Source organism: Daktulosphaira vitifoliae, unplaced genomic scaffold (genome assembly GCF_025091365.1).
Source record: "Daktulosphaira vitifoliae isolate Bord-2020 unplaced genomic scaffold, ASM2509136v1 Scaffold_21, whole genome shotgun sequence".
NCBI lineage: Eukaryota > Metazoa > Arthropoda > Insecta > Hemiptera > Phylloxeridae > Daktulosphaira > Daktulosphaira vitifoliae.
This window is the reverse complement of record NW_026099592.1, coordinates 44,373-69,219: the sequence shown is the minus strand read 5'-3', so window position 1 is coordinate 69,219 and position 24,847 is coordinate 44,373. Positions and strand designations below refer to the sequence as shown.

General features: G+C 36.6%; 1 protein-coding gene across 2 annotated transcripts in view; it reads right to left on the bottom strand.

The window, feature by feature from the left end:
- Nucleotides 1–1,488: 1,488 nt before the first annotated feature.
- LOC126908856 (probable serine/threonine-protein kinase DDB_G0272254) overlaps nt 1,489–24,847 on the bottom strand; it is a 61,525-nt gene continuing 38,166 nt past the window's right edge. The window contains exons 3-5 of one of the 2 annotated variants that reach the window (XM_050691171.1): nt 24,282–24,352; nt 5,554–6,402; nt 1,489–1,691 (exon numbers count right to left, since the gene is read on the bottom strand). In XM_050691171.1, coding sequence (XP_050547128.1) covers nt 1,490–1,691; nt 5,554–6,398 — 1,047 coding nt within the window. In that variant the 5' untranslated portion in view covers nt 6,399–6,402; nt 24,282–24,352 and the 3' untranslated portion in view covers nt 1,489. Of the gene's footprint in view, nt 1,692–5,553; nt 6,403–16,873; nt 17,321–24,281; nt 24,353–24,847 lie in introns of those variants that run through there. The other variant, XM_050691172.1, reaches the window with a different exon arrangement.

Sequence of the window (24,847 nt, the reverse complement as noted above, 5' to 3'; positions counted from 1 at the left end):
CCCAAAACATCAAACATGCATTTATGCATAATTAATGTGCCGACCACTTTGGACGAACCGGAGGGATAGAGTTGCGAAAAGCTAACCCTCCTGAAGGCGAATCGGCGTGACGAGGACAACACAAACACATAATACGCCGTTGTCATAGGAGGCCATCGGTCATACACATAAATCAAATTTTCCACGGTGAACAAGATGCCAGGTCAGAATATCACCCCTAATTGTATACTTTTTTTTTTTAATAATACTCAGCGGTACGGTTGTTGAATACAACTGATGCAGAAATGAATTTAAGACGAGCACCATTTGTGTCACAATAACGTAAATTAATTAAATTTGTGAATATAAGCAAGAAGAAAATGTATAAAAATGTATGAATAACGACGACAAAAGCACAAACATTTGGCCTTTTTTTTTCTGGTTATTCACGAGGGGGCAATGCGTACTTTTTTCTCCTTGGTGGTCTCTAAAATAATGGAATGATAACGTTAAGGAATTAATGTCCGACAGACAAGATCTGTAAAGAGAACGTGGTCGATAGAGGGGAGAATAGAAGTCTTTTGAAAAGCAGTTAGTTTAAGTCCGAGAAAAACCCGAGTTCATAATAAAAGGACGACCGCTAGGTAACGGAACGATGTTATACACCTTAGCCGCTCACTGTCACTAATGAAACGTACAAAACAGTATTATCAAAACGCACAGAAATATATAGAATTACGCGCTTAAAAAAAAAAAAGTCATAATAAAAATATTATCATGTTATTTCCAGACGACGGAGGGTCCATTTTGCAGACAGAACGGTCTTTTTGAAGTGCTTTTTTTAATATATCATCGAGACTGAGAATTCACAAATTGCATGGAATTAATGCCGCGTTGGCTTTCTATTCTTCGATAACTGTTTTCAATATTCGCACAAAAATAATAAACTGCGAAGTTAACGAACCATAAAACGATTTTTTTTTTTTTTTAAGAGTATTTATCTGTAGCTATGAAAATACCGTGTCACTAAGCAAGCATCGTTGATATATAACTATTTATAGGAACTTTTTAATATGAATATATTCATCTGAAAAAATTGAAGAAAAAAAAACATTATAGCTTAACGTATTATCACAGAAAAACAACGTCGGTAGTTATTGTGTGAACATTGTCGGGTCGACTTCACTGAACAACAAAACGATGATGAGGAGGACCGTTTACACGGTGTATCGTATGACTATTGTTATGATAAAAATTATAATTGACTAATAAAGATAATTATTGCATACTAGACAGTATAAACATAAGACAATCGCGTGACATCCGCCGTCGCACTGATAGGTATATTTTTATTGTGCTAACCATTCAATAGCCATAAATATGTTTTAATTTTATATTATTTCTATTGTTACTTGCAAATCGACATTAACACATAAATACGTCTACAATATTGTTTATCCGTGTAAACAGTATGCACTTTCATACGATATTTACATTTGTTAAAAGAACCTTAATAAAAAAGCTTTGTGTTTACCTTGTTCGGATGATCCTGTTGCGTGAGGAGCTGCTCTCTGAACAGTTGCAACTGCAGAATCATTTCAGACAGTTTTCGTTCCTTTTCCACGATGGTAGAAGTGTCACCTTGTAGATGCTGCAGGAGATCCAGTCCGGGCTGACCGGCGACGTCTTCTCCGTGGTCGGGATCGGATTTACTGCAAGAAAAACGGAATACATTGAACAAACAGTACTTGAAAAACATCCCAACAATACGGTAATAAACAGTAAGTCAATATCAATAGAGAATTATCTACAAAAACAATCAATAGCGATTTATATAGTTAAAGTAAACCCGAAATAAAGGGAGTACTCGTATATATTTACTAGGTTAATCCCTCTGCACGTCCACGTATCGACCATAAGACGACGTGGACCCCGCGTATGTGTTTGTATAGTGTTTTATTATTTATTCACAAGACCCTTGGGGAAGTAAGCGGCGACTACCGCCGACCGTACATATGCAATTACCCTTTTTGATGCTGCCAGCGGTAGAACTCCTCTGTATAACGATATCGCATCGGTTTCGCTCGCTACCGCCCGGGCCGCGACCCGCACTTTTGCCCACTGTGTCCTGTACACTTTCTCCCCACACGGTGTTTTGTTTGCTGGAAATTTGTCTCTTGTTCGGCATTTTTTTTACGGGCACCGTACACCGTATATGTTATGTTCGTGGCGCGGGAGAGACGATGCCTTCAGTCCGAGAGTCCCATAGAGAGTTTTACCGTCAACGCTTTTTATGATGTCGTATGTGTACAATGTCGTTATGTCGCCGGACGCCGCCGCCGTATCGTACATTGTAAACTTTATACGAATAAAGGAACGGTTAAAAAACAGAATGATAAAAACAAAAGGAGAAGCGACCAGGTCCCCGCGGACGTATTTCCGACGAGCATTACGGTCTACTTTGCATGTAACGCGTTTACGGAGATAAAAATAAAATAGACGACAACCGCTACATTTTATAATGTAAGTTTCGAACGACGCGATAAAAAACGTTCTATATGTGTTGAAAACAATAACTTTTATAATACCGAAATGTTGCGTTGGTCTCGTATTCATTAAAAAAAATTGTAAAATGAAACAACAATAACGTGCTATCCGCAAGCACATGTGTCCCGTCGTCGCACAATAGTGATGACATGTTTATTTGACGACTTGTACTTGGAAAAATACCTTTTATTTTTATAGCGTAAAGTGATTTATTAAAGACGACCAAAGAGAATATTATGTTTATAAAAAAACGAGTGTTTATAAGACAAGGCGAAAAACGATCAATCAGTTGGGAAAAAATTCAGTCAACTTTCACGCGAACCGGTCGCGAAAACATATTGGGCGATCCGAAAAACGGCATTGCTCAGTTGGGATGCATAAAAGAGATAAATGGTCTGTAGCCGTCGCTTGCACACACGTTCACATGTACAGATCATTATAATGGCTCGCTCGATAATAACACGATTTAACAATTTTTGTTTTATTATTATTGTAAAATATGATGTGCAGCGCTCGTTCGGTTTTAATTTATAACTCACTAGAGTTGTTCCACGACGGCAACACGTTCAGTTGTCGATATAATAACAATAATTATGCGGCAATTGTGTGTAAGTCTGGTGTGTGTGATTTAGTGGGAATATCGGCTGAGCACGTCGATGGTGCGGCTATTGTTGCAATACACGCCGGTTTTAATATTCTGTATTAACTTATCTTTCGAATTATATTATTATTAAGTATTATTATGACCTTGTTTGGATGCTCGGATCGTGCAAGAAACCGACACAACTAATATGTCTATGATAGTAATAATAATAATAATATTAATGCAATGAAATAATCCGGCGGGCGAAGGTGGCGGATGGAGTGTCTGTACGTTAAAATCCATCGAATAAACACAGTCAAAAGTCTACAAGTACAAAGTTGTAGTTGAACTAATTGGCAATCAACGAGATCTGCAAATGCTCGAAATCATTACTATACGCATCGTAGAGGTCTAATGTTTTCATTGTTACGAGCCCGTAAAAATATTCATATAATAATAGCAACGAGTGGCCGATAACGGCGAGAGATATATAAAAAGTGAAAAAATAATTAACCGACTTGTTTGTATTATTATTATTTGATTAATAATTCGCCTTTGCTGCTCACCACACAGAGTCATTGCGGTCATCGGCAAAAAACGGTACGCTCGTACATAATCAAATAACAAGAATATTAATTCAACAATAATAATAATAATAATACCTGAGCTTATCACACAACGCAGATTACGACCAGACGACTCCGAGCACTACAAAACCACTGCACAGTTCTAAAGCCGAGTGAATAATTACTACAGGCATCATTAAGTGAAAATAAATAAGCCATTAAAAATCCCGACTCTTATCGAAGTGCCGTTGGACGAAAGTACAAAACGTATTCAAATACAGACTACAATGTAATCGCACACAGTCCTTGTCCATTATACGGTTTTCAGAGCAGCAAACAGAATAATTGTAGTAATTGTTGTTCGAAATAACAATAACAATGCTATTATTGTATTTTCCTACAAAATATTCGTTTCTGTGTTAGAAATAACCGCATTTCGTTATGATTGTGCAGAGCTTAAGGTAAATCGGACACATGTCGGCGACTATGCAAATTCGGTCGATTCGCTCGAGTGCAGCAAACAAACGAAAGTATCGATGAAGATGATTTAACGCGCGTGAGTCTCTCGAATAGCACCTACCAGCACAGTTTGTTTGAATCGTGGGGACTTTTGTCTAAAAATATCGAACAATAAACAGACGATATGACTGTACTAACGTAACGAAAAAACAGATTCTTACCGTGACCGCGTGGGTGGGGTGGCAGAGAATGAGCCGAGAAAATCCCGTCCGTAGCAGCTACTCGTGTTGTGACTTGTGGTCAATAAAAAACAACACACAGCACGACCGTTGCTTTTATTGTGATTATTATTATGATCACCGTCCCAACGGTTTTTTTGGCTCTGGGCCACCGTTTTGCTGCTGTATCCTCCGGGCCGCGGTTTTAATTATAATCAACCCGTCCATTAGCTTTTTTCTCCCACACCTCTCCTACCCCTTTCTACGTCGGTCCGTAGTAATTACAACATTAATTTACGATACGGACAGATCACGCCGAAGCGTAAACCGTTGAAATTTATTACGCGCTCGAAAATTTGTATCAATTTGTAAGGCAGTTGAATTTTTTCGTGGGCACAACAGGGCCGATCTCGAGGAATTTCTTCGCGAGAACACGACTTGTTACAACAATGTACAGACAAAATTTATCTCAATGAAACGATGTGTATAAAAAATAACTATCATCTCGTCTATTCTTAACCTTCAAGTACAATCGGTTTAAAGTTCATGTGAACTTTGAGCGATGCCCTCGTTGAACTGAATTGTTGATTAAAATTTCAACCAATAATAGAAAGCTCTATTTAACGTAAAAAAACTTAAGTCTCGCAATAAGATATAACAAAATACCTAAGTAGTTAATGTCACTCGAGTTATTTTTAAATTAAATTACTTTTATAATATGCAAACAATAAATGTGTGTGTATACTACGAGTTATGGGAGTTCGAGATAGACTATTCGTTGGATAGTCAACCATCTAACAAATGCAATGACTAACAGTATTAACCGATTAAAAGTTTGTGAAAATTTTCAACGAGTAAACAATATAATAGTCACGTTTATTCTAACCATAGTAGAATTCTGATGTACTTGGGCTGTTGTGAAGATTTTTTGGACATAAGTGAAGTAGCTCATTTGAATAGTACTGCGCTGACAACAATGGCAAGTCTCATAAGCGCATTGTTGATATTAGAGTTTCTACGATTTATCGAATACGCCGAAAGTATAAAATACTTTCAATACACTTGCAACGACACTTGTCAAAACAATGTACAATTATAACTTATAAGTCACGAGTGTTGCTTATCTACAACAACTGTCGTATCATTCTACAACTAAAAGAAAAAAAAATCAAAACAAAAATATTTTTATTTAAAAAAATACCTGTGGTTGTTGGTCTTGGATGGAGAATTTGGACTTTGTTGTTCGTCTCGAATATGCATTTTGGAAGAGAGTTTTTTCAGTACATCGTCCATAGTCCTTTTGGCGGCAGGTCCAGCCAACGACATAACGTTGTTATTATTGTTGTTGTTTTGGTTGTGCATGAATGTGTTGTTGTTGAGATGCATCAAATGCGCCGCAGCCAATTTTTCGGCTACGGATTCGTCACCTTTTCGAAGCCGTTGCTCGATATCGAAATATGGTGATCCGGCACCACCGGCTGCTGTCTGGCTACCATCAAGCAAATGGAATGGAGGGGGCCCGTGTTGTCCAGCGGCCAAAAATGCTCGTTCGTATGCAACGGCTGCTGCAGCCGCTGTCTCGTAGAACGCGTTATGGTTAAGCGACAGGAATGACGCTAGATGTGACTGGGGTAATTGCTGCTGTGGTTGATGGGGTGGCGACGACCCGGCAGAACCTGCTTGCTGTCGGCCGCCGTACGAGTATGGTGATTTACCGTCTACCGCAGAGTTGCCGCAAGGGCTTTCGGTGCGTTGCCGTTTGTTGGATTGTGACCGAGGCGATGAAGAATTGATGGCGTACCGACCGTTGTTGCTGGTGTCGCTGCAGTCTGACGAGGGCGGCGAAGAAGTACCACTGCTGTGACCGATCGGCTGTGCTACAGAAGGTGGACTGCTGGCCACGACTGGGCTGCCACAATTTCTGTCTGTTACAGTCTCCATATCGTCGCAATGGTTCTCGGGATAATGCAGCTGCTCCGTCTTATTCGTTTCGGGATTTGTACTCTCAAGCAATTTGGATGGCGGCGACTTGCGTTTTGATGACATTACACTGCGAAAATATAAAACTATTAGAAAAACGTTTCAGAGTTTACACAATCAAATTGTTTTTTCAATTTGCAGCAATGTCAATTTCGAGTCATTGACAGAACCTTACAGCTTAAAAAATTTGGATTTCAATGGATCGTGCACGTCGTTGAATGCAAGTCTTTGTAGAATGAAAGGTTGCGCATTTTGCATTATAACGATCAGAGACTATTATTACAATTTTAAATGAATGAAAAACGAATATATGCGAAATGAAAAAAAAAGTACGTACTTAGGTAATACACGTTACACGGACAAATGCGATAAAAGCGCTTATTATTTATATACATATGTAACATAGAGCCACGGTATTGGTGTATAGGCACATTCACATATATTATTATGATTTTTATTATAACGGTACATTTTTTCATTGAGGTTATCGACGGAACCGAAAGAGCCAACTGCAGATAACATTTTAACAAAACACCAATTGAATGGAGATAAACGTTTAACATAATACATATGCTGAAACAACACCACCAGATTATCTCAATCATTGTTTTTTTTTTATTGGCATTTAGTTGCATATAAAAGAAAAACATGTGACCCTCACACCTTTTAATTTGTAAGTATTTTTTGTTTGTTTTGTCCTCGGCGTCGCGTAATTCCGTCAGTTTTTTTCTAGCGGTTTTAGTATTCATCGAGACCCCGATGCCCTGCTAATGTATAATTATCATCATCGTTGTTATTAGTTTTATTATTATGGACGTGATAATAAGCCACTTCGTACTCCGAACCGTATTGTTAGCACTACTAATTAATCTCGCATTGTTTCTCAGCGCCTAATTATATCATTCTGTGGTAATCACATTAACAAGACAACAAATACAATTGCGAATCAAAATTGTGTATCGCGTTGACTGTTCACCCGAAATAACCGTATTATCGATTCGGCATTTCTGCCCCAATGGATTGCCAAATACATTTATTTACTGAACCAGAAACACACAAGACAGGCGACCTAAGACGTTTGTGTAAACAAATCTCTAATCGAAGGTTGATTTTGTCTAAATAACCGATAGTTGAAATTGCATCGAGTAATTCGCGTTGCGTTTCTCTATAATGGTAAGGTAGTGTTTCCGAATGTCGACCGAAGAGAGTTGTAACGCAGTAATTATGACTCAAACGTACTGGACTAGACAAGCGTGTCTCTCGGGTGTTCGGTTTTGCCCAATTCGTCGACTTCCTGTGTGAAAAGCGGTTATTTCTCGCAAGGAAATAAACTTAATTTCCAATCATCTTTCACGAGAGTGTTTATAGGTGAGAAATGAAATTACATTGCTGGCGAGCAGCAATGGCGTAAGAGAATGCGTGTGGCCCACCGAGATAAACGTACGATTAGCGGCGATCTTCGAGCACATTGAGAGTAAAATACACACTGGAGTGTATACGTTTTTTAGCTAGTCAAGGTTTTACGATTTTCGTTTTTGATCGACTGAACTGGTATAAATCGATCGTCGCTATTGTTATATTTATACACACTCCATAGGTCAGCATCACATTGTTATTCTTAATTTTTCAAACTTATATATTGTGTTTATACGGTTCCGTTAGTGTACAAGTACGTCGCCCGTGCGTTTGTTTAAATTCACTAGTAAACAATTGGTTCCACGTGCGCTTAAAAGTAAAAAACGATAATAATACCACAAAACACTTTTTACATGACGATCATTTCAAAATTAACGTGTAAACTATCAATTTGTTGCGATTGCAAAGTAAAAGTGTACAGAAGATGTTATAGTAATAAATAATTTAGGCAAAGATCTGAGGAACTAGAGTACCTAATGACAGTGATTGACTGTGAACGCAACGTATGATTTTGTGAAAAAACAATATATAATTTAAATGGCGGCCATAGGAAGAGAAGTTCCGAAAATGTTTGAAGTAAACTCGTAGTGTAATCATTGTTTTTTGGAACGGTTAAGTAATAGCTACGGTAGATAATATGATGAAGTGTTTTGGGTAGGATCGAGAGTTCAAACGGTCTAAGGTCTTTAATTTTTACTGTACACAAATATTCCACACAATACTTCTAATCACGTTGAAAGCTGCCCTTTTTTGCAATACACAATATTTTCTTCTATTCTTCAACGACCGCTATTCTAAACAACGACCAGAAGTATAGCAACAAAGGGGAGTGGGTATATAATAGTTTTTGGATAACGCACGGGACTGCGTGGGCGTTTAAACAATACAATGAGAGGGCTGTCAGTGTGCGAAGTAAATGAGCCAAGTCTTACAGTAGACAAACAGATGACGGACAAAAAAAGAAATCCACGACAATCCATGACGGGCCGCCTAAGTTAATGTAGAGTACGCGAATCCGTATTACGACATGCATTTAATCAGACGTTGGAAATTCGGTATGCCAAGGACGAGCATTTGCGGATAAAAGATCATAAATGATCTACGCGCGCGTTACATCGGATATTTACGACGCGTTAGAAAAAAAAAACCTCTTGAAATAAGCAAAATTCGCGACAATATTTTTCACAAATAGCCATGTCGGCACTCAACACAATGATTGTACGGTAACGATGGTACTCACAGTGTGATCTCTAATATTTTATACAGTAATAATGTCATCGTAGCTGGGCGTGGGTTTGTTTCAACGGTCGTAAATTTCGCAGGCGCCCGTTGAATGATCGCGCGAACAACAACCGCAGGGATGGACCGGAACGCAAATTAATAATTATGTGCCGGGCCTTCCATCGTCGACGACACGTGATGGATTTCCATTTCCATTACTGCGAACATATTATAAAAAACAATAACACCACGGAAAAAAATACACGCCGAGACGCCAGTATTCTGTTCAACTGTGACATGTATTGTACGGTCATAAAGAATAACGGATGCTATTCTCATGTCTTTTGGCACGACTCGTTGGGTCCATGATATTGCATACACATTTGGTTTCAACAGTCATAAAAGAAATATTTTTAAGTTTATTCGAAAAAAATAGCGTTGTACGATGTAAAAAAAACCGTGACAATATTTATGCGAATATAGAGTTTCACACAAATTTGTAATAGACAAACTGATCAGTCAATCTTGCCCGTTGGAAGTGGTTGTTGACGCGTGTACAAGGGTCAGTGATAACAGTTGACGATTCCACAAGAGTGTTCGTTAAACTCCATCAAACAACAATTAATCGATAACGAACTCCCACTGCACCAACTGTTATCGTATGAAACACAAACACACAGCGATTTCCTCAGATTGAGACCTAAAGCTTTCAATGGGTCAAGTCACCATTGCACAGGTGGTATTTATTACAAATAAAATGAGACAATGTCACCATAATTCCGCACTTAGGTTGTAAACGATCGNTAAAATGAGACAATGTCACCATAATTCCACACTTCGGTTGTAAACGATCGGCAGGTCCGATCGTTTCAAGCCGTTTTCCGGAACTTTATTTTTGTCCGGTGCTCTTCAAAAGTCGCGTTTTCTTTGCTTTTATTGTCAATGACAAATGATCCGGTAAACGATCAAATGCTTGTGTACTTCTCTGTTATTATTATACACCCGTACAATAAATATACCCTCTTTGTCGCCCACGCTTCGCCGCCCTACCACTCAGCAATTGCCCGAAAAGACTTCTATCATTTCCCCTCCACAATTCTCAACGCCTAAATTCTCACTATGCCGAACAAAAAACCGATATGTCCTATATGTTCCCTCGAGTAGACAAGTGTATACGATTTCTATTATTTATACGGAGTTAATATATTGTATACTTTCTTGGCGGCACCAAAGGAAACAAAAAGGATGCCGAGATCCATTATTCATCATCGTCGGAAAAAAAACTCTACCGCGACATTTCTCAAAAAGAACAACTACGTTGCTGTGTGGTTTCAGACATCAGTTTCAAAAAGGAAATAAAAACACTAAATCGTATTGAACCAGAAGCTCTCGCCACTGACGGCGGAGTGTAAACACAAAGTCGATAAGACAGATACAATTACACGGTGACACGAAGTAATCGTCGATCGAGGGGAGAGTAAGTTAATCTTCGAAAGAATAAACATTTCACAAAGGGAAAACTATATATTCATTGTGATCGAGGAGAAATTGTTTCAAACAAAAATCAAAGAAAACAAGAATTATAAAAACTATTTAAAATTATAAATAGTTAAAAAATCATTAAATAAATAAATAATTTTCATTTATTTATTTTTTAAACAAAAATTGCACAATTTTATAAATTAATATATTCAATATGCGGTAACTTTAATTAATCGTTGATCGTAGTGATAAGAGATCAGAAACGTTGTCGATAGTTAAATTATTTAATTACTAAAACTATACTACTGAAAGCAGCAGATTTCATTTAATTATAGTATACAATTAATTAGTAACTAACAGAAGGAAAAATAACTCAAGTTGGACACTTTCTCTGGCATTATTATAACATAACAGTTGGTAATTCTAGTAAAACAAGTCTATTATAATGTCGAGAATTGCACAATATAAAATTAGGTTTATTTATGGATTTGTTTTTATGAGTTAACATTAATAATTTGTGTGCTAATTAGTGAACAGTGAAATGGATTTTCGCAATAATCACTACATCGTCAAATTTGTATTCCATTACAATAAGAGATACAACGTTAATTTTTAATATTAAAAAGATAATTCTATAAATAACACTGTCGGTATCGTATTTAATGAAATGAGTCTTTTCAGAATGACAAACTGGATAGACCATATGTGAGATAATGAAGTAAATTCAGAGATTATAACAACCGATTGCCCTTGCCGCTAAATCCAAACGATCCGTTACGACCGCGTGATGATCTCTAACCTTTTCTCAGTGCCTGTGTCAATGGAGCTCATGCGAAATTCTAAGTCTTTTATTATTTTGGCATTTTGAAAAATGTACTTTTTTTTCATAAATAGCCAAAGATAAAGTAAAATAATTTGAAATAAGCACAAACGAAATTTTTAAATGGTTAAGAATGAAATTATGGCGAAACTCTGCCGAAACAATATCACTGCGTCTCAATGATAATAGGAGTAATTTACAAACAATAGTAAAAATCGTGCAAATTGCAACCGTAGACATTACAATGGCATTATAACTTTCATAAAAAAAAACAGCAACATAATGACAGCTTACGAATAACAATTATAAGTTACCCACCAACTCACTTAAAGTAGCTATATGTATATATAATTACAGTTAAACATCTCAATCTGAACAATTTACGTTTGAAAATTGCGCTCTATTAGCTCTCAAAAGAAAAATATTAAGTTTTAAAACTTCATTCCGGCAAAAAAAGAACATTTTATTTATTGTAAAAATGTGATATTTATTTAATTAACTAGAACTGCGGATGCGTAAGGCGACTGAATTCAAAAGTATCCTTATCAGTAAAATATATGTGAATAATAGTGTTAGTATTGAGCGAAAAAGAACAAAACAATTATTGATAATGAAACTCGGCCGATACGATAGGAATTTAACAAAAAAAAACTATTGTTTAGTAGTGTTAACACCAATAATTTCTCAATACATGAAATATTAAAAAGTTAATAGAAATTTTATTTGGTCGTTAACAATAATCAGTTATCATTAAATACATTCAAGATCAGGTTAATTTTACACGTCTTATACCAAAGACAAAACCGGTGAACCAGACAGATACTGCTGAAAGTCAGTTATGTTTTTATGTGTAGTTTCTTTAAAAGTGTTAAAGATCGTCTTAAATATACAAATTTCTCTACGAATAGTTCAGTAATTGAAGTACGTGAAATATTTTGAAAGAAGTCTAAGAGTCATCTAAGGGATGAAAACCGTAAAAAAATTAAAAAAAAAAAAAACAGGCGAAATTCTATCATTGAATATCTCTCGTCAGGGTAACCTGCCCAAGTTTTAGCTCAAAAAGGTTGTCTTTAGAGAAAGCGGACTTTGGATAAAAATAGTGTTGGAGATATACGCGTTTAGTCACGGCTTTTAAGTTTTTTTATTGTCCTCCTCCGCATATAGTTTACACATTTTATGGCGGATCCACGCGCCGCTATGCATTCGCATTAGAACTTTATATAGAACAAAGGTTTTTTTTTTGTTTCTAAGAAACTGCACACGCGGAGGCCACGTACGTTACAATTATACAGTACATCGTGTACCACCACGGACGGCAATATGCCCAGAGATGACACATCTGGTGAACATTACAAAAGAGTCAAGAACACATTCACGCACACCCGTAAAATAATAGTTATTATTATCGCATTTTTATGTTATTGTTATGGACGCCATGTTACATTATACCCGGTCCCTGTCACCCGCCACCTCATCGCAGCTCGTTACTTATCTCGAGTAATGGCAATGAATTATTTTGAAAACTCGACGTGCTCTCCACGACCTCCGACTATTATGTTTCAGCTGCCGGGAGAAACTAGTGCAGATTACAGAAATCCGGGACGGAATTTTTAGACGACAAAAAAAAAACAATTTTTTACTTAATTTTGTATCTTTTTTCAGACGTACCGAGATAGTGACGATGACGTGAATAATAACAGCTATGGTGGCAATGTGGAAGCGGCGATATATGCAGCGCCAACCTCCGCCCGTCTCTTTTACGACCAATAAAACGCAATAATAGGGCGGCAGATTTACCGGTGTTTGTTTAAATTGAAAGGATACGCACATACTCTATTTTAATCCTTTTAACCGCACCAGATTGATACCGCCGTCGCTTCTTTTCCGCGACGTTGAACCGTATCCAAAGAAAATAGTTCATCATCATCAGTAGGTGTAACTGGAAATAGATTTGAGCGTTCACTTTCAGATACTTAATAGACCTCTTGGTTTTAATTACATTGACATATTATTTTATAAGTTTCGTACAGCCGACAAGCACTTGCCAATAACTAAACATTCGAAAACAAAACAAGACCAAAGCAGAACCTTTACGCTTCATGTTGGTAATTTTGTCGACCTATCAATTCCTAAACGCACAACAAGGTGGCAACAGGCGGATATTGCAGCAGTGTAAATCTATCGGCAGGGGCGGTAGATTATTTCCGTCTTGGGTGCTAGACGCGTGAAAAACATTATTGTGAAAAAAATAAATCGCGGTTCTCGACGGTAGCGCATGTGTTGGCTATTAAGTCCCTGTAGTCTCCGGTTCAACGAGGTATTATTATGGTATCCTTCTGGAAACAACGGTACGCAGACGGTTCATCGCCCTTACGCGCTCTTACAGCCTGCGGGGAAAAGGAACCTGTTAGTGGGTGAGTTTCTCACGGATGTCTGCGGTTCGGTTTTGCGTAGATTGACTGTTTATTAAAAAGGTTTGTGTTTCTTCTTGCTGTCGAAACAAAAAAGTAAATTCACAATGGAAAACAATTGTATCGATTGTGTTTCGGCGGACACTCGGCTTATCTCACCGAGACCGTATGGGCTTGGCGCACCGGTCTGCTGGGGATCTGGCAACCTGACATTAATAAATAAACACAACCGTTAAAATATGATTAAAACGTCATCGAGTGATGCGAATCGAAAGTACTAGCCAAAAATGAAACGGCAAACAAACACTACCAAACCTTATAATTATTCGAAATAAATTTACAGAAAAAATGTCTTGGAATCTCAACACGGGCGTCGAACAATGAGCTCTTCTATGTTACGTTACTGACATGTTTCAGTTGTGTTATTAAATAATTGTTTGCCGAGTGAAAAATTCCGTAAATCTATTTTTATGGACCTAAACAAAATCAAGTACGCCAACGCGACAGGCGGCAATGATTGTGAACAATAAAAATTGATTTTAACACACGAATAATAATTCGTATGACAAGCCAAACGAATTACTGAACATTGTGCGGAGGCAATTCATTTTGAGGTCGGTTTATTATTTTAACAATGGCAGTTGCTGAAGCGATTCTTTTTTATACGCCAATAAATGTATTTTTGGTCTTTTGTTTTTGCATAGGTGAAGATTTTTGTGTTTTTGACAGTTTTGGGTGTAATCGGTCGTGTAATAACACACACAGCGACAACAAAAACAGTTACAACGGCCAATATACGTTTTATTTTAGATTCCAGACGCCACCGCCGCCGTCACCAACACAAATTTGTACGTTCTCATTATTATTATTTCAACAAAACAAAGAACATTATTTTAGATGACGTCCGAGACGGGAAGAACAAATATAAAATAAACGAAAAAAAAATTGTTCTTTAAAACTTTGTATTTTTAACGGCAGTTCATTATATAATATAAATTTCCAAAAAAATGTTTTGTACAAATAATGTTACAATAACTATTTATCACAATGATTAAGAGGAGAAAAGTACAAAAAGGATGTATTATTTATTCGCTAAAAATATAATCTAATCCTATGGCTTTTTTTAATATACTTTAATTTGTATTCTTTCAACAGAGTACAAACATAATGAAACTATGAAGGAAAACGTTTATTATAAATAGTTACAATATTCTATAAATAGTAAAAGGAAGTCGTATACATTGTTTTTTATTTTTTTTCATAGTAAAAACTTTTTTAAAATATTATTACTAAGAACATGTAAATCGAATGCACTTTCCAAAGTCAAACAAGATGAAAAAGAATTCGACTTCCGAAATATATTTTTACCGAAGACGTTCGACGTAAACGATATGACTGTCTCTGTAAAAATTGTTTGACCTGACACGTTTTTCGATATTTTCTATCTTCGAGAGTTTTTGAACAGAGAAAAAGAACTAGAATAATTAATTACTACTTCATTAATACAACTGCAGTCGGCCTCTTTGAACGCCGGTTTAGATAAGTGTTGCATAATATTAACGTGTTGCCAACCGCCAAAAAATGGTACTCGCTTCATACTTTTAGCTTTTTATCAAACGAGGATTACACGCATCACATTAACGAGATTAAACGAACCGTCTGGGAAAACGTTTGATTTTTCTTACTCGTGTTGCAAGAGCTATGTGTTTTTTATTCTATTTTTCTTTTTATGACTTTTCGGTGCATTTACTACAAACCGTTAGTGTATGTGGACACCGGAAATTCGTTAACGTCGTCAACCTTTTCATGTGTCAACGTATGCACTCGCTCGCGGACTTGCCGCTAAACGGTTTCGGTCAGTTACAAACTGTAATAAACTCGGTACATAAAAACGTACATAAAAAGAGATAGAAAGACCTGCAGAATGCACACAAAAATTATTCAAGGCGTCCGTCAACAGTTTAGTTCAGTTTAAATATGTATTAATTCAATTTTTTAACGCGCACGATCTGCGTACATTAAAACCGGATAATAAAATTCATTTTTTACATCAAAGCTCAACTTGATGAACGAATGGCCGCCGCTCATAGTTGCTCTGTACGCATCATTTTATGTATAAATAAATAATTTAAGATTACAGCGAACGACTCCGACGTCTTTAATGACATTGTTTCTCACAATAAAACTCAATAAAAATCACTGTGCTCAATTCGCCAACTAAGAACACGAATCTTGCAGCGACTGTGTTTATGGGCGACATGAACGGGAAAATTCAAACGACACACTTAATCATTTAATACGCAACCTTTACAATGTTAATATACGCCAACAGTGTACTGCAAGCGATTTTTTATATCGGTTTAGCTATTATTATAATTAAATATTCGATAAGTGTCTCATTTATTTGAGGATTATTTACAAGTAATACCGATGTCCATTCGACTAAAATGAAATTCGCAAAAGAATATTAAAATAAATGATCATTTTGTGCCACTCAAAACAGTTAGAAGAGAATTAATACATTCCTCAATTCGTAATGATTTAATTGTCAAGATAGTCAGGTTTGAATTAATTTTATCTAGACGAATACGTTTAAGTCAAAATTAATCACAGGTATTGTGCTATAGAAAGAAATTCAGATTGTATTGTGATGAACAAAACAAATTAAAAACAGCATGTCATTGAACCCATTAATGAGAATTCAAGATAATGTTATTGTAATTTTATTCGGGAAATATTGACTGGTAAACAATAATAGTGAACCGATTTACAACTGTTATGAGGGTAAATTAAAAATAGCATCTAATTATGGAGATCTGACATAGAAAACTATAATGTAAAATTTTAAATTGGAACAGCTGTAGATTTGTATTTTTTATTTGATCAACTTGATCACCAAAGTTCAATTGATAATAGATTTATCTACACGATGATATGAAATTGCGAAAAACAATTTTCTTTCACACCTAAGCCATCATGTCTCGTCTGAACGTAATTGCTTAAAAAACAAAATATAATGTCACGTGTAAAGGACGCAATTATGGACATTTTATTAAGGTTACCACGAGCGATAAAAAGAGTAATTGATAAATTCGCTACTACACAAAATTTCCAAAATTATTTTAGCGATAATTTTGAATTTGAAAACAACATACAAATAGGGTTTTTACATAAAAATTGCGTTTACTCACCAAAGTAACTGTGGGTGCTCGATACGACATCGGCCGAATCCTTTGGCACTGACATGTCGCTAATGAATGTCTTCAATGTAAAGTATTTTAAATAGTAAGATGAATTGCGAACAAAAATTTATTTAACATCTACCGACGACGTAAACAAAATGATCTCTCGACGCAAATCACTATTTCAGTTGAAAAAAACAACAATCGGTTTGGAAACAGTTTTCGGGGGTAGTATTACGAAAATGAACGACGTGCCTTCGGTCCGAATTCAACGGTGACGACGGCGGCGCGGCGACGATAACAAGTGCGATAAACGCGACGTACGCCGACTGACTGACGCACCGACTACTGCTGTTTGCGGGCGGCGGTGGCGGTGGATGCTTCCGTCGGGTACTGGTGCCGCTGCTGCTGTTGCCGTCGTGTGCCGCTGCTCACCGGACGCTATGCGATACCGAATCGTTGTGATACACTGGCGGTGCGTTACCGGCGTATGACCACTGCCGGTGGGGGCGGTGGCGGTNAGCAGCTGATCATTTTGTGTTTAGCATTGGGCTACTAACCTTGAGAACCGTCGTAATTTTTTATCGAAATCCTACCAATGTGTCATGGCTTTAATTTTGGTACTATCGATTATCGTTAAGTTCAAGGAAAAAATAAATACCGTGAAAAACTTCAATAATTATTTTTGTAAGTTTTAGCCAAGTTCGCCAAAGGTAAAACTGCCAATGGCGTCTTATGGGACAATAAAGTGGTTTCTATTGATTTCCCGAAAAAAATTTCGGGTACTCGGATAACTTGGATTTGCCACGCCTAAATCGTCTAAAATAACCGTACACTTGTTTGTGGAAGACTGCAAAAAGCTGCGATTGGCTGAGACATTGGCGCAGAAATGTGAAATATTACATTTGTTTTTGCATTCTTTTGAAATGTTATCAGTGCAGAAATTTTCAATTCCACAATTGTATCTGGTTCCGGAATGAGATACGTGGGACGTCTAGTAAACAATTTGCATCATTGTATAAATTTACTGTTGTCGGGGTCGAAAATTTGTTTGATTCATAAAAATGTAACATAATGATGTTGTACAACATGTGATTTGCATACGCACACTATGAGAGATTACAATGCGCGCAATAATTACAATAATGCCTAGACCCATTCCCTTGACGATAGCGTAGAAAAAAAAATTTGTTGAACGATAAGATAACAATATGTCGGCGGTTGACTAAAAAAAAACAAAAAAGGCGAGAGCGTGCGATTTAAAAAGTGAATAATTTTTTTTTCTCGCAAAACTGTTTGAATGCACCGCATTCCTAGCGAATTTCATATGTATTCGGTAAAATGAGCATATCTTACGCGAGCAAACTATTTTAAGAAACTCCCTTAATCATAAAAAATAAGGTAGTTAGTCTGCATTGAAATACGTATACAGTACCCAGACAAACGTCTGAGCTTTATTTGTTCAAAATATTAATTATTATTGATGATTATAAAAAGAGGCAGTAATAAAACTATATTGTAATAAAACTTTTCTAATTAAAATAATCATTTTTAAATATTCATTATTTTAAGTAAAATTTAATTTGACAAATTAATAGAATCATATTTACAATTATTTTAAGTGAAATATTTTTTTCCGATTAGACGTATTAATTAACAAAATAGTCTCACCAAGCGGATTATGAGTAATAATCATTTTTGACTAAATAGAAGTAATAACTTTCACGCAAATAACTAACTTATAAAACTGTTTATAAATACTAGGTAGAACCAACGCCTTTATATAATTAATTGGTTGAAAAAAAAATTAAAAAATTACAGTTGTCAGGGGGAATTCAACGAGTCCGAGGACATATTAAAAGTTGCCCAGGTCTCTCGGCAATTGGCAAAGTCGCCTGTATTTATTAATTTTGTTCCTTCAGCGTGTATTTTTTCCTTTCCCCGCCCCTGTTTATTATTAAAATAATTATTTATGAAATATGAATAAATGAGTCGCTTTCACGATTTTTTTTATTATAAATGGAGGTCGTTGTGTTATTTCTTAGTACATCTGCCATACAGAATCGGTCGAACTGTACCATATTTGACGGACTTATGCTAAAATTTTACACTAGAGATACCATTGGTTTATTCATAAATATCGTAAAGTATCTTATAAAAAGTTATAGAAAAGAATATTGTTCTTGAAATTACAAATAATTAATAAATAAACAATATTAATATACGTAAAAAAAATACACTGACAAGCTAATTAAATATATCAAACAATCTGTAGATTATAAATACATATAAAAGATTTTAATATGAAATATTGTACACCTAAATGTCAAAGTTAACTCGACGATAAAATAAATTAAGGGCCTCATTTTGTCATCTATAATAATGAGATTCTTTTTAAAAATCAATAGTACTTAATTTATATACATCTGTAGACCAAGTGACTTGTATTACTACTTGTGAACATATTGATATGAGAATTTAATAGAAAAAGAACAACAAGTACCAATCACTCGGAATACAGAATAGTATCAATTAACAAGACGATTGTCTAATTATCTTATAGAAACATTTCAAATAAGTTCATGTTTATAATTAACTAATGATTTTCAACTCCTCTAAAACTACCTTATAAGAGTCAAAGTTTTAGGTTTTTATTTTGTATAGAGTACACTTGCTGCTTTTTTCCAAAATCTGATGGAATCGATATTACCGTAAAATTCATAAACAAGTATTTTATCTGACACTGTAGAGGTACACAACATTATATACCGACTATGAAATACTTATTTACATTATGTAATTAATGTAATTGTGATGGAATGGAATTTTGACCGTATCCGGACCCAAACCAAACGGGTATCGATCGGATAAAAGATGAGGTCAAACGAAGAAAGGGTTTTTGGGATCTAAGACAAGGCTTTGAAGGAATAACGATCGCTTTGTCGTTGGTACCCCTTGGGACGGGGCGTTATTGATAGCCTAACCGTCTCTCTGCAAGTTTATTCCGTTGTACTCGTCACTGCTCGCCACGTTCACTTCCTCTTCACTGGGCTGAGGTGGTGTAAACCTTACAATGTTCCTTTAGTTTCCCCCGGGGCGTGGTACGAACGGGCTCTATTCGTTGGCCGCCCACCGCCTCGTCCGGTGTGCGTTCAAAGTGCGTTCACAAAGTCTACAGAAAAACTACAAAGTATAGATGTAGGTACAAGATAAATACAACGTCTTTATGTACACAATTACGAAGTACCTATGGCTTTTGTAATTTTCTTTTTGTTCAGCGGATGAATGAGCGTTTTTGTGTAAAATAATAAAAGAAAGACCGAGACGAGCGTCTTGTGCTTTATCGATCGTTTACCGAACTGCGCCATCGGATCGAACGAGGGAGGCAGTGGGCGAACTTTTGAAATCGTGTGCCCCCCTCTGCACGCACATATACACGCGTACTCCCGGACGTTAAAGCACACAATGTGTAGGACCCGGGAAAGGGCGGCTTGGTGAAATGACGACGTGGGCGAGTTGCAAGTCTGCTGTACGAGAAAAGTATAGCACAGACCAGCGCAGTACGGCAAAACACGCCTACCCGCTGCCCTACACATGGTGTACAAAGCCCAAAACCTCCGGAAAGCGCTGCTATGGTTTAATTTCTCGTGAAGCACAATAGTAGTACGCGAAAAGCGGGTGACAATGTAAGGACAATAACCGACCGGACGACTCGTTCGATAGTGGCAATTTATCTTTAAAGTTGCCGGCGCCTGTTGATTTTTACGAATTCTTCTTCTTCTAGTAGAGTAATTCTAATCACTTGACAATGCTGAGGGTCCGATATTTATTTGCATGACATTAACCATTAATAAAAACGAATTTTCAAACAAGTCCGACTTAGGCAGAGCACATGACTATTTTTAAACAATCCTAACGAGTAGTTTTTTTATATTTTCTGAATCATATGAAAATCAATATATAAAATAAACTAATACTCTGGTCAATTAATTCATAAGTAGTAATTGTGAAAGTGTAAATATTTTAGCGTGTTTTGACCATTGTTTTGTGCAAAAAAAGAAAACGAAACTAAAATTGGTAAATTAGACCTAGTAAAATTATTAAACTGTTATGTAATTCCATAAAGAAAGTATAGTTGTCAGAGTATAGTAAATACGCATAGTTGGCGGCAGTTTGGTCTGTTTAATATTATTTATAAACTATATGGTTCAAATGAACGACTTTATGGAAAATGGTGTACAAAAATGACAAAAAATAGGGTTGGACACAACAGCGTAACGCATCGTTTGCTTGTAGTTCATTAAGACAATTAGTGTCTCGTTCGTCTTTAGGAAGACTTACTGAAGCTGAAACAATACCACCGACGTGTGTTTATTTTACACTTTGTTTTTTATGCTGTTATTGTCAGCGAATGTTAGTCTCATGTGCCAATTAGCACATGGTGTTCTCAATCTATTCCAACGTATACCATTCCCCACTCATAAAATCCTATAGAAATCTTGCTGTCCCACCAAATCATATTATTAGTCGACCAATACTACTGTACACTATAAGTGTATGATAACAATTGTTTTTTTTATTTTATTTAAAGTAGCCGGCGACAAAGAAATCGAATAAAAAAGACGCACGTGGACTGTTTTTTGAGTGGCAGAGTGTACTGTCGTGTTGCGGCTTCAATAAAAAAAAGGGGGTGGGAAGGACACGTGCCCATCCACGTGTATGACCACTACTGGGACGGCCTTAGGTTTGATTGTATTTCACGGCTACTACTCTATATCGTCTCCTAATTCATTTTGTATTGCCTAAGCCGGAGCATAAATTATAATAATGGAGGAAATACACAATAAATGCAAACGAAAGAAACAAAGTACTCCCTCGTGATTTTTTTTACAACAATAACAATTTTAAATAGTAGCCAAAGTGCCTAAAAATTTAATGTTTATATTTTTTCGTTATTCACTTCAATTGAGTCTTTGACTCTTCTACTTTTTCTTATTGTGTACATTTCAGGTAAAAATAAGATGTTTTTTTTATAACACAAACAATTACATAAATTAATATTTTTATACTTTTTATCAAACGCTGTGATTAATAAAGTGTTCGATGCATAATATTATTAAAATACAACGTCGACATTCTAGTATTGTGTAATGGTATTAAAAACGCGTATACGAGATGTGCTCTCGTAATACATTACTTAATTGTTTATTATGCTCGAAAAACAGTTGAAATGTATAGAATATTTCTTGGGTGGGATTTTTGGAGTTAGTTGCCCCTCGTGCTCATCGAAGCGACTACTGTAAACAATATAATATGAAGGCAGTTAAGACGGAAAAAGCGATGACGATGTAAAGAAGAGAATTGTCGAATCGGTGGAGGGGAGGTTGGATTGCAGAGTAAAAGCAAAAAGCACCCGATTTTATCCGCCTATACACCCTACTGGTGTTTTATCCTGTACACAATAACGTAATTAGACACTTTAGCATACAGTTCACAAACAAATCGTGTTGTTTTTCCGTACTTTGTCCTCGCCCCGTCCGTCCACTTGTTATTTTCAAAACACAATATAATGTACATGTTTTCTTTATAAATTTATCGGGCGTTTGTTGCCGAGTCCTTTTGATCTCCTCCGGCACAACGGCAAACTAACTTTGCCGCCCCAGCGTCTAATCGAGTTACCCGGCTGTATGTACGTTATTGACGGATCAAAATTATTATTACTATTCTCGGTTCCTTCTTTCACTTTCTGGCCTCATGACATTACCCCAAGACACTATGCGACCAATATACTCTATACACACGAAAAGCTCTCGCTATCGAGTTGTTGCCGTTGAATTATCGAGAGCAGTTTTTTTTGCACCGGTAAAAGTTTCGATTGATACGGTAACGAGCTACTACAAAGATAACCATTAAAAAGCGATACGAACATTATATCCGAGTAATGCACGTCATGTGCACCACTGTAATCTTGTAGTTAATGTTGGTGGAAACAGAGGAGATGGCGCACACTTAGCGTTCACGGTCCGTTAGTAAACGACACAGGCACATATGATATCTAATAAACGCGCATTATAAATATAATAAGATAAAGGGAACGGAATAGTATTATTATTATAATAGCGCGTGAAGCGTGTATTCTTTTTTTATAATTTTTTAAAACGGAAATGGCTGGGACAGTGCAACAAGGCGGACGACGACTACGATATTTGGCCGCTGCAGCATTTTTATGAATGGGACGACAGGGGCGACGGCGTCATCGGAGTACACGGTTATAGTTTTGAATGAGAAATGGTCGACGCGCGTCCTTTGTGACGGCCAAAAATAATATGCGTTTTTTTTTTTCGCGCGATTGTTTTTTCCTTCTTGTTGCGCGGACGGACGTGGCTCGAGTCCAGCAAGCGGCGGCAGCGCGTTATTATTTTCTGGTTTAAAAAACACAATGCTCGGCGTCCGCCTAGACTGTGGAAAACGTGTGATAAACTGAAAAAAATCCGAAAAGCTCGACAAAAACGGGCCCACTTATTTTTAGCGTTTTCACTGCCAGGAAACCGGCGGCCCAATCGCACCGCCTCATTAATGAACATCGCCGATGATAGTTTTGTGTACACTATTAAGACATCACTCGTCACGGGGAGACTGTGTCGATTTTGTCTAGTGCATTTTCGGCGTACAAATGCCGTCGACTGGCAATTATTTACACTTGTTTGTCACTTGCGACGGCCGACAAATTTCCCAGAACGCGTTCGTCGTCCGTTTGTAACAAAATAAATACGCTCGATGCGCTTGTACTGAGCGGATAACCGCTCGTTTGAGGCTCATTATAGACGCGGTCTCGGTGTTATAAAAATAAACGCACCAAGCCCGTACTATAATGTCACCCGCACTCCTCGGCCGCAATAAAAAATAAACTACGAAATGTTTTTCGCCCTTCTCCATCTAGACAAGCCAATCTCGCATTATAATTAAACACCGAATTACCATTCAAGGGCGAAGAAAACATAATTGACTATCCATACGTCACCGTTCATTGGTTCTCGGGGAGGAAAAAAAATAAGCGTTTTTCAGCCGTGGACACTTATGAACGACAAACATGTAAAATGCTGCATACATTGTGTACATTGAATAATTTCGAAATTTATGCCAAATACTCTACAGTTTTCACGTGCGAAGCATCCCACACAAACGCCTTGAACGTTCTAACACGGCAGCCGTGTGTTGAGTAGAGCATACACAGTTCGCCGTCGGTACAGTCATATACGACAAACCGGTTTTTAACTACTATTCGGCTAAATTATCGGTTCGGTTTCAGCTGATTTCATAAGATAACGTCAAAGGTCGGGGCACCCAAAGATGGAATGTTTTCCTTTATACCAAAATATCGATGTCTACATTTAATTAGATACTGTGCAATACTTACGATGCGTGTTCGATTGGTTGCTGGTACGTTAACTATCACTAACAGAAAAATCATCGTCCTTTTCCAATAACCTTAAAGAATAAAAAAAAATATTATTTATATGACATTTATTTTACGAGTTAAATATTTCAATCGCTTTAACAATCTAAAATTAATAACTTTTTTTTTCTTTAAACGCAAGTTTGTTAACGTCACAAAACGTATCCGCCTGTTATGTCAATAATAGACACCAAAAAAAAAACAGAAATTTCAACATTGCATGCAAATTACTATTATCTCGTTAATGAGGATACGCGTGAAAATAACCGTTTTAAAATATAAAATTGAAAACGCGACGGGTGCAAATTTTAGCGTTGTCGAATCAGTCTGACGTATTCTGATAAGCTGAGGTAGAGAATTCGTTATTATTGTTTGAAGTATTTTATTCAAAAAGAAATTGCACATTCTTCGCTCGAATGATAAGTAATTAAAATGGTCGTCGTCGACTACACAACGGACGTATCTCAATGAATATCATTCAGGTCTGTGTACTCTGTTCGTTTGTTTGTATTTTTACATACTGATGG